This window comes from Coptis chinensis, chromosome 9, assembly GCF_015680905.1.
Source record: "Coptis chinensis isolate HL-2020 chromosome 9, ASM1568090v1, whole genome shotgun sequence".
NCBI lineage: Eukaryota > Viridiplantae > Streptophyta > Magnoliopsida > Ranunculales > Ranunculaceae > Coptis > Coptis chinensis.
This window is the reverse complement of record NC_141464.1, coordinates 76462231-76473982: the sequence shown is the minus strand read 5'-3', so window position 1 is coordinate 76473982 and position 11752 is coordinate 76462231. Positions and strand designations below refer to the sequence as shown.

The 11752-nt window shown below is 35.5% G+C and overlaps 1 protein-coding gene and 1 long non-coding RNA gene across 4 annotated transcripts; both read right to left on the bottom strand.

Annotated features, from left to right (window-relative positions):
- Positions 1-221: 221 nt before the first annotated feature.
- Positions 222-4875, bottom strand: LOC147478172 (uncharacterized). 3 transcript variants are annotated; one of them, XR_015208272.1, is made up of 8 exons: positions 4647-4875; positions 4470-4534; positions 3907-4418; positions 2462-2901; positions 2055-2114; positions 1719-1785; positions 516-596; positions 222-421 (listed from the first exon to the last, which is right to left on the bottom strand). It is a non-coding gene; the product is annotated as an uncharacterized LOC147478172 (long non-coding RNA). The 3 variants fall into 3 exon arrangements; XR_015208271.1 differs by lacking the exons at positions 222-421; positions 516-596 and having other exon boundaries at positions 1576-1785; XR_015208273.1 differs by lacking the exons at positions 222-421; positions 516-596 and having other exon boundaries at positions 1576-1785; positions 3907-4020; positions 4359-4534; positions 4647-4854.
- Positions 4876-10100: 5225 nt separating this feature from the next.
- LOC147478171 (uncharacterized) lies at positions 10101-10640 on the bottom strand. Its single transcript, XM_086586180.1, has one exon. It carries the CDS (start codon positions 10638-10640, stop codon positions 10101-10103), a length of 540 nt encoding a protein of 179 aa, XP_086442306.1.
- Positions 10641-11752: the final 1112 nt, after the last annotated feature.

Genomic DNA, 11752 nt, shown 5'->3' with positions numbered 1-11752 from the left:
TGCTTTAAACGTTTGGGTTTACCTGTATTTTGAGCTTAATTTTTATAAAATTATTAGAGTCAACTATACTTAATTGGCTTAATCCATTTTGGCGACATGGGATGTAAAAAACGGGAAGAAAAATAGTGAGCTAGAATGATAAATCATTAGGGAACCTTTTATAGCTTAAAAAAGGAAGAAAAAGATAAATCTCAAATTTTATGGAAAAAAAAAAAAAAAAAAAAAAAAAAAAAGTCATACCTCACATTTCAACAATCTAAAGGAATAATAACTACATAATATCCGTTAAAAACCACTGACGAATCTTACTTAATATAATACTCAAATTATGGACAATAGTACATGACCTTGGTGGATTTGAACCACCATCTCTTGGGATGTATTTCACATTCAAGTGCTCTTCCATTGAGCTAAAGATCCACTTTAAAATGCCAATTTGCAACATAACCAAAGTTAAAAAGGAAATAGACAATAAATATTTAGAAAGGAAATTAAATAGTTATTGATCACCGTACCTTCACTACTCTTGGAGAAAAGACATGTTACCAGTAGCCCCTATATTCGATGACTCTAGCTAACACCTTACCTGTGAAACACTAAATAAAAACAACTAATTAAAAATAGTGAACTTGCTAGTCATCCTACAGACCTGAGCACATTACGCTTCCGTGTGTTGTATATCACCTAACAAAATGGTTAAAAGATTCATATCACTTTGCCACTTTACTGAAGCAAAATTGATGATACCTTCTCTTTTTTTTTTTATCTACCTCATCAATCGATTGGGGCTTTAAAATTTCTATTGTAAGACCCTTAAACCTTGATAATTAACAGTGACTTAGTGCACAAACATTATTTAAGCCAAATATTAAAATAATTTTCTACGGGACCATCTTAAATTTTAGAGCATCCAAGATAAATAGGCATCCCAAATCTTTTCATGTTGTGTAACAAGAAAAGCGCGTAAAGCTCAATCAAAAGTGCTACGTGTTTGAGTCACAAGTTTCTAATCAGTTAAGGTATTTATGTACAATCTCCAAATCCTAAGCATCTTGTGCATGGTGATTAATGCACGTTCAAAAGTGTTATTTAGAAACTCATATTCATGTTTTGAGTTGAGATTTCTTACACTTTAAAACAAAAAATTAACGGCGTTAGTTATATTAGTTGCAGCTAAAAAAACTACCCGGTCAATATCAGTCAACCGTCACTCTATCTTTCTGAAACAAGGATGATCACTTTCCCAACCTACTACTACCTCTCCCCGATACCGTTACTTACTTTAACATAATATATCGTTTCGGACTTTAAAACAATAAACCATACCCGAAACGACTTTTTTTTCTATCATGGCAGAAAAGCAGAGCATCAAAGTTTTTGAAGAATTTGATGTCGTCTTCTGAAGCTCACGTAGATAAGAATTCCAAAGCTTATAGCTCCCTCGTAAGATTTCAACGTTTTTTTTTATACATATAAAAGAGCACGCTTATAAGCACCGCTCTCTCACACATGTTTTAAACTTGGTATTTATACACTTAAAGTGTTCTAAAACACAATACAGTTGCACAAAATAAATGGAACCAATAGATAAGTGTTAGATAAAATTAGCAAATTGTTACCTTGAATATGAATCATATATTGTTTCTTCTAATACATGTACTTTTATTAAAATACAATAATAGAATTCAAAAAATAAATGGCCATGATATTGAAGCTACCTATAAAATATGATTACTTGGGCATCATCTTTCCATTAGACAAAGGACAACCATTGATTTTGATGACCTGGAATTATCACATAAGTGAGATGTATACTTAGTCATGTTTCTTTGAATGCATACATAAGAAGAAGAAAAAAATTATAACCATTAATTATTTGTATACACATATGACAACAAATACTTTTACAGTTGCAAATAGATAGTGGTGTCAATGTTCGAACCATGAAATTTAATTTTGCAGTTTTCGTACCTAGCTCTTTGAATTTAGATAGGAACATAAGAGAATCATCTAAGCTAACAAAACCAATTAGAAAAAGATTCATATGTGCTTACTTGAAATAACCTCTTCAATCTTCTTGTTCTTTTTACTCTCTGTTTCAATCTTAAGTTTTCCTGCAATGTGAGAAAACGGTTAGCAATGCAACAATAAGGTCATAGAATCAACTCTAAAGTTTGCCTCAAGCAGTGTACTCCATCGCCATAACATACATTGTTAAAATTTGCTTTTGTAATGCTCAGTGATTAAAACAAATGTTTGAGTGGATGACAATTTACTCTTGCAAACACAAAATTAATAGGAAGTGGACTAACAATCAGGTGCACAACCAAAGTATATATTAATGTGACACTATAAATATAGCATTTATACAATAATGAAAGTTGCATAAAAACAGGGCTGATGAACTAAATGCTTGCTAAATAAATTAACCAACTAATGTACCAAGCATAAACTTCCTTACCTTTGTGTTGTTCAACAGGATAAGCAAAGATTGACGATCGAGAAAAGTTCATTTACTAAACATTCTAAAGCACAGTTGAAAAAAGTTGAATCAACACAGATTGGTCATTACTATCAAACCAATAACTTGTTCATGGAAGCTTTACGTCCTGGATCTTAATCTACGAAATTCCATGCAAGTAGTACAAAGAAAATAGTCTTTTGCAGCAATGTCCATCTAGGTGTAGAGCTTCTTTGCAGGTCCACATGTCATCTTAGCAACTTGCCCAAGTTCAAGTTCAACAATAATCCCAAATTCAACCTCATCTTTGCTTCTAACGTGTATTATATTTCCAAGTGAGAAACTGATTGGTTGTAATTGCCCACATGTTCTCGCACACATATCACTGCCTCTAATTATACCACAACACACATCTGATGCTATCTTGCCCTTGGAATATACTGCTACATAATACAACATATAATTAGCAAATCAGTAAGCAGTAAAATCATTTATCTTAGATAGAATAATAAAATCTCCAAAATATGAACCTAACAACTTCAACACTACACCCTATCAACACTAACATCACCTTTCTTAGTTAAAACATATGATAGCTGAAAAACCAATGACCAAACAACTCCTCATAGACATGACATCAACTGATGAACCAACACATTCCAATTAGCATTCTTTGTAACTCATGTCTATCTCAATTTAGCATCACAGAAGTTCTAAATGCAACATACAAAAATAAAGCTACTAAATACGTAAGTTGTTGCCTTCAACCCAACTCAAACTCATTTAAGCTTGTCATCTATCTCAATAAGAAACTTATTAGATTGATATGCTAACGCAAGTAAAATTTTCCATGTTTTGTGATGCCATTAGTAGCAAATTAAACTCATAGGGTGTTGATGTAAATGCTTCTTCAGCGAGAATAGTGTTTTCAGCAAAAAAATAATATTTAGGTTAAAACTACAACTATCTTTAGTTATACATACATAAATATAATCGAATCAACCAACCTAAATAATTGACCTCGATAAAAGAAAAATAATCGAACCAACCAACCAAAGCAATTGACTTTGAAAAAAGACAACTACGATAAAATCCCCCAAATTCAAAATTTCTTCAAATGGACCGAATAGAAAAATGAAGCAAGTAAAAAAATTCATTGTAGATCTATATACAAATCGAGTCACTGTCGACAATGCACAACAATCTTCACATCTCTTTTATAAGGAAGTAAGTTCAACACTACCACACAACATGTACATATAACCGTAAAAATTCATGTGAAAAAATTATATGTTGAAGAGATTGCCTAGCTTGTCTAACACTCTAACAACATGTACTCAAGTTTTTACAATGACTAATTTCTCACAATCAATATTTAATGTTCATTGGTAACATAAAGTATATAAAAAATTACAAAAACAAAGCTAAAGTACAGCTTAGCTTACCAACATTGTTGCACATTCTTCTTCAAATAAAGTGCCAATTAATCTCACATCCAAATAAAAATGTCTCTGTGCTTTGTCGGCCATATTACTTCAGTCCAACTATTGAAGCAATACCTACATTCCAAGTAAGTAACGAAAGTACCAAACTTATTTGTTCAAACGACCCTGCAAACATAATCTCGATAGCAAACTCAAGAAAATGATAATGAACTTCCATCTCAAACAACATGAGACAACGAATAAAATGGGATACCAATTTCAGTAAAATCACTTATTTCAATTGGAGAATTTATCTTTCAAAGTCTAGAATCTCGAAACGTTATCACTTTCAATAGAGTTTCAATGGTATCCCTTTTAATACCATTCCGGTTTTCAATCTTAATCGAACAGAGAACACAAAGAAAATGCATCATGTGTCAAACTAAGAGAATCACATCTAATCTTCTACTTACCTCCATTGCTGCTGAAGAAGATGTGAACATGTGAAACTGACCAAGTATAAATCACCAATCCTAACAACGATATATGCATCATGATAAAATTCAAAGAAAGAAATTGCTTACTTTATTGAACTGTGCCTAGAACGGCCTGGTGCCTCCTTTTTCGTTATAATTTGGGGTTCCTTTTTCTGTGGAAGAAGAGAAAAATTTGCCTTCTTTATAGCTTCAATTGAATAGATTTCAAAACACCAAAAAATAAAAAAACATGTATTTAAAAATAAATTACTAAAAAAAACTTACAAATCATCCTTCTTCATCAGTGGGAGAGCTATTCAATTTTCGTCAGTGGAGTGTTTTGGTTAATAGTGGTCGAAAGGTTTTTTGGTTTTTTAGGTTTCATAGTTTGAAGTCGAAGGCGTTTTTGTTTGAGAATCAAATTTTGTGTTTGTGTGATCCGTAGTTATATCGCGAATTGGTTTAAAGAATGGGCATGGAATTGTTTTTTTCTTAATTGTACATATCTCGAGAACATCTAGATAATCTCGACCAAATCCTACGTCTAATTATAATTCAGAGTAAGGACCGACTTGCAATTAATCAAAATTATGTTATATTTTTTAATTAATATTGTGTTCCCCACTTAAAAATATGGCTGACGTGGCTTCCTGAAATCCCATATGAGCATTTTCGCCCAGTGTGCAATAATAGATTTAGATAATAATAATAAGGAAGTGATATAGATAGGCACGTATCAACTCCCCTGCCCTTAAAAAACGGCCTTGTCCTCAAGGCCAAGATCAGGAAACTGGTTATATTATGTAGTGTATCAAAATCTTCCCAAGTAGTTTCTGCTAGAGATAACCCCTGCCAATGAATTAGAATCTCCTTCTTCTTCTTGCGCACTCGATAATCCAAAATTGCTTGCGGCTTGGGGTAAAGAGTATCTGCAGGACTTTGTGCAATAGGAAGTTCAGTTTGGACATAAATGTTTTCCCCAATTTTTTTTCTTCAGCAAGGAAACATGGAACACTAGATGAATTCGGGTACCTATCGGAAGTTCCAACTTGTAAGTAACTGCTCTAATTTTTTTTAATACTTTGAAAGGACCGTAGTACTTAGGAGAAAGTTTGAGATTTTTCCACATGGACAGTGATGTTTGATGATATGGTTGAAGCTTTAGGTAAACCCAGTCTCTTTCTACAAACTCTCTATTTGTGTGGTGACGATCATAAATCTTTTTCATGCAGGATTGAGCTTCCTTGAGAGTAGTCTGCAAATCTTTAATGATCCGATCTCGATCCATCACCGTCTTTCCACGGAATCAACAAATGTCATTCCCGGAATGTATGGCCGACAAAAAGTGGGTGGTGGTCGGCCATAAACAACTTGGAAAGGAGTAGTTTTAATAGCCGAATGCCAACTAGTATTATAGCAATACTCAGCCCATGATAACCATTTAATCCACTCGCGGGGCTGAGAACTTGTGAAGCATCGCAAGTACATCTCCACCGTTCGGTTCACCACTTTGCTCTGGCCATCAGTTTGAGGGTGGTACGCTAAACTATAATTAAAATCAGTTCCATTCCGTTTAAATAACTCTGACCAAAAGATACTTGTGAGTGTTGGATCCCTATCACACACAACTGTCCATGGCATACCATGCAGCTTGAAAATATTATCAAAGAAAACTCGTGCAACACCAATTGCCATGTACGAATGTGACAAAGGAATAAAGTGTGCATATTTGGACAGCGCGCCTATCAACAACTACTAGAATAGTAGCTTTCCCATTAGAAATAGGCAGACCATTAATGAAATCCATAGGGATGTCCTCCCATACCTGATTTGGAATAGGAAGTGGCTGAAGCAACCCTGCTGGAGCAAGTTGTTCTAATTTGTGGTGTTGACAAACATCACAAGCATCAATGAATCCCCGGATATGTCGTCTCATTCCTTTCCAATAAAAAGTAGCTCAAACTCTTTGAAGAGTTTTTTGATAGCCTTCATGGGTACTGTTGTGAAACCGTCCTAGGATATCTTTAAGTAAAGAAGAATTTTCAGGTAGACAAATTCTCTCTTTAAAAAAAATAACTCCAGTTTGAAATTTCCATGGTCCTACCACTTCATCATCATTGATGCGTTGAATGAGGTTTTGCAATACGGAATCAGTCTGTACTTTCTCTTTGATAGCTTCTAACCAATGAGGAACAAGATGAGTAATAGCTGCAAGTTCACTTTTGTTCTTCTCATCTTGTGCAAAACCATTTCTTCTAGAAAGAGCATCTGCCACTATATTTTCCTTTCCTGTTTTGTATTCAATAACAAAATCAAATCCCATCAGTTTGTACAACCATTGTTCTTTGAAGCTCTCTGTAATAATTCTTTGGGACCACAAATATTTCAAGCTTTGTTGATCGATTCGAACCATGAACTGCCTTCCTAATAAGTATGGACGCCACTTTTGCACAGCCTAGTACCAATGCTAACATCTCCTTCTCATAAGTCGACATCAACAAATTCTTTCCTCAGAATGCATGATCAGAAAATGCTATAGAGGCGGTCTTGCATTAGAACAACACCAACACCACCCGAACCACTAGCATCACACTCAACTACAAACCGGTTGGCGAAGTCGTAGAGCTAATACCAGAGCTTTTGTCATGGCTTCTTTTAAGCGTGCAAATGCTTCTTCAGCAACTGGTGTCCATACAAAAGAGTCTTTTTGTAACATTTTATTTGGTAAGTGGACCGGCGATCTTACCGAAGTTTTGGACGAACTTGCAATAGTAACCAGTCAAACCAAGGAAGCCTCTTAATGCCTTAGGCGTGGATGGTTTGGGCCAGCTTTTCATCACTGCAACTTTGTCGGAATCCACCACAACACCGGTAGCAGTAATTATATGACCGACGAAGTGCACCTTACTTTGACCGAACTGGCACTTCTCTCTTTTAACAAACAACTTGTGGGATCTTAGTATAGCCAATGTATAGCCAATGCAATCTGTAAATGCTGAAAATGCTCCTCCCAAGACTTGCTATATATAAGGATATCATCAAAAAAATACTAGAATGAATTTTCTCAAATGATCTTGAAATACCTCATTCATCAAAGCTTGGAATGTGGACGGTGCATTGGACAACCCGAATGGCATTACTAAGAATTCGTAATGACCATGATGAGTTCAAAAGGCAGTCATTGATGTGTCATCAGCTACCACTCGAATTTGATAATAACTGCTTTGGAGATCAAGCTTTGTAAATATCTTTGCCCCATGTAGCTCATCTAATAATTCATCAATTACCGATATAGGAAACCGATCCTTGATTGTGAGCTTGTTCCAAGCACGATAGTCAACACACATGCGCCACGACCCATCATGTTTTTTTTACCAAAATAACTGGTGAAGAATAAGGACTATTGCTGGTTTTGATCACACCGTCATGTAGAGAGCATCTCGACCACTAGCCTCTCTATTTCTGTTTTCTGATAATGCGGATAGCGATAAGGCCTGACACAGACTAGCTCACTACCTGCCATTAAGGGAATTCTGTGATCTTGTTTCGTGGCGGTGGTAAGCCCTTCGGCTCATCAAATACATCCTGAAATGTCGTCAAAATCTGCTGCAATTGTGGAGGGTGATAGCCAGCCTTCGCTTAGGAACTGGAGTTCCGAGTGAGTATAATTGAAGCAATACTCCCTTCTTGCACTGCTTTGCTTCATGGCAAAACCGTAAGTCTCCAAGTAGTTTATTAGCTGGAGGATTTACACCTTGCAAGAGTACTTCTTTTTCTGCTACCTTAAACTTCATTTGTAATTTTGTGAAATCCCATAGAATAGGACCAAGTGTACACAGCCACTGAGTGCCTAACACAATATCATAGCCTTCTAGTGGAAGCAAATAAAAATCCACAAATAAAGGTACTCCTTGCAAATTTAACTTAGCATTTGTGCACTTACCTTTATTGGATAATTTATCACCAGAAACCACTACAACTTCAAATTTTCCTCCTCGTTCAGGCTGTAGGCCCACCTTGCTAGCAAGAGTTTCAGTAATAAAATTATGAGCACTTCCTGAATCTACCAAAACAATAGTCGACATATACCCAATGCCACCCTTTATCTGCATTGTTGCTGGTGCCTGGGAACCCGAAATTGCATGCAAAGATATCTCAGGCAACTCACTCAAGCCTTCATGACTAGTGTCGTCCTCATTCATAATTTTTTTTTTTTTTTTTTGATTGGTAAGCCTGTTTTTTAAATGAGATCAGTAACTCTTTGATCTTTGGTTCGGGGTTCGAGTCACCCAAAGGTTTTACCGACTTTGCTAGTCGGTACCTGCTCATTCATAATTATATCACCGTCTTCTTCATCATAGCAACCTTCTATCACAAATAACTTCTTGCATCGATTCCCCAGAACAAATTTCTCGTTACAATTATATCACAACCCCTTAGTACGCCACTCTTGTAATTCAGCTTGTGATAATCGCCAAACTGGAATACTAGCACCACTGCTTGCATTGTCTCTGTTAGATAAAAAAATTCGCTTTGATTCCCCTGTTGGTATCGGTCGCCGCTGTGATGAATCTCGTGCTTCATACAAATAGGCCAACCTAATTGCTATAGATAATGAGTTCGGTCTTGCAGCTTGAACATCAGATCCAACTCACTTGATATTCTCGTACAGATCCAACTTGTTGTAATTTAGCCAGGTCGCCAAAAAAGTCGCTAAATGGATTGGGACCATAGCGAATAAACACAACTAGTTCGAAGTCTTCCCATGTTATGACTGTCATCTCCTCCTTCAAAATTTGGTACCACAGTTGAGCAGGACCCTCAAAATGGAAAGCTGCCATTGACACATGTGCTTCCAGAGGAATGTGGTTCATAAGAAAAAACTCCTTCATCCTGTATAATCAGCTGCTTGGGTCGTCTTCACCGTTGTAACGCGGAAAATCCAACTTCACAAACTTAGGTGCGTATGAATTGTTTGACCCATTGTACTGGGAACCACCATTTCTTCCATACTCACCATTCCGCCCAATGGAAACTCGAGCTGGTAACTCGGAATTTTCTCCAACTTCTTTAGCAGGCTGAACATACATTATATCCATACGAGCATCCAATTTATCAAATATTTCGTTCATTCGGTTCATGAGATCCGATTGGCCAGTTGAGAGCTTATCCATAGCTTGCTTCAAGTGCTCTACCCGTTGGTCCATCCCTAAGCCCTGATACCAATTTGGTATGTACTGAGGGTTGTTCTTCTTGTTTTTGATAGTACCTATGGTGTAATAAGAGAATTGAGATAGAAAATGGATAGAGGCTTATTGAGGAGCCTTGACCTCCGGTGTGCTAAAAGATATATATTAGATGATAACTTGTTCCTTTATTCATGACTTGCATTTTCTTATATAGGCACTTGATTACAATATCTAACGTACTCAACCCACCCAATAAGGAAAAGAAGCTACAACGTTCACTTCCAGAAAACTAGGTCTCCCACTACTAAGTTTACTTCAACTAGGACTCAACAACTTCAAATACTCCTAAACTCTAAGAGTTACATAACTGTTGCCAGATGACTTATTGTAAATAATAATAATAATAAGGAAGTGATATAGATAGGCACATATCACATACTTTATCAGCAGCCAGGGGTTATATGGGACAACCCATCTATTGTCAACAGGTACTTCGTTGTCTAGATAAACAGCTCGACCATCATCACGTCTTTGGTATATAGGATATGTATCAGTCCCTAACAACTCGACCATCATCACGTTTTTGGTATATAGGATATGTATCAGTCCCTTGTAGAGTAACTGGTGCAAACTCTTTTGGAAATCTCTTTTTACACACCCCATTTTTTATACAAATACAGTCATGATTTAATAATCCACAAGGACCATGGATCATGTGCTTCATTACTATGTTGTATAACACTGGTTTGGTGACAGGATCAGGAATTTCAACACGAACAATTTTGTCATAATCATCAGGATTTATAAACTTGTCGTCGTTGTTGAATATTATGAGCATATGAGCGTGTGGAAGACCACGTTTCTGAAATTCAATAACATGTACGTATGTAGCAACTTTTCCCAAAATCCCCTTTTTGAATAAATCTTTTTTCAACTCCTCACATTTTTCATGAAAAACTATTGTGGTGACATCAGGTCTATCTTGTGCTAGTTGGCCAGCATGAACTCCTTTTTTAATATCCTCCCAATTAGGATTGCAAGTCATTGTTAAGAATATGTCAGGCTTCCCAAATTTCTGAACCAGAGCCATAGCATCATGATACCTTTCATGCATATCACGTGGACTTCCAATGTAAGATGACGACAATATTGTCTTATGCCCGATGTTCGCTAAATGAGAAAATGAAAATAAAAAACGATTACAATGATTAATAGCTAGGATATAATATATAGAATGAATAAGAAGTTGAGTAAAATAAATAAATAAATAATAAAATGAAATGAAATAAAATAAAATAAAGATGTTTAACTGTTACCTGCATTCGTTTCTCCTGCATGCATACAGTCTTGTAGACCTTGGTATAACTCAGCTCGTATAGTATGCTTTGATTGTCACGTTAATATCTTAGTTGTTGAGTTGAGATCTTCACATACATATCAACAACATACTGCTGTAAAAGTCACCCATCTCTAAGTAATATCGAGTCGTGATTATCCCGGATCTTAAAAAAAAAAAAAAAATAAATAAAACAAAAAAATCAGGCATATGTAAAAATATAGCATCCAAACATACATATATATATATATATACCATGGTATTGTTGGATGGGATCTGCATATATATATATACCATGGTATTATTGGATGGGATCTGCATATATATATTGTTATGAAATCCGTGGGCTTATATGGATGCCCACCATTGATATGTGTTATCCTGATAATCCTCTATCTTGGTATTTATCCTGATAATCTTCTATCTTGGTGTTTATCCTGATCATCCTCTATCTTACTGTTTATCATGTTAATCTTTTATCTTGGAAAGGTGGTTACCTAGTTGTATATAAAGGTAACCTCCTCCCATTTAGATTTACCTCAAGGAATAAGAATTCTCTCTATCTCATTCTCTCAATAATTCAATACATGTTAAGTTAGTGTGGTGTTCTCTCCAAGTCGGTTTAATTCTAACACGTTATCAGCACGATAGTCTCTAGCTTTGGATTAAAAGTATGTGTTTTACTTATGATTAATGCTATGTGTTTAACTTGTTATTATGAATTGTAATCGATACTATTGAATTTAAATTCGTATTTTGATATTAAATTCGTTACTGTCGAATTTAACTTTACTACAAAAGAACGAGTTTTAAGTCACGGGATGTTATTAAGAGATATTAGCATCACTGTTAGGGTTACTGTTACT

Coding starts and splice junctions, on each gene's coding strand:
- LOC147478171 (XM_086586180.1), bottom strand. CDS start 10,640: ATGGCTCTGGTTCAGAAATTTGGGAAGCCTGACATATTCTTAACAATG.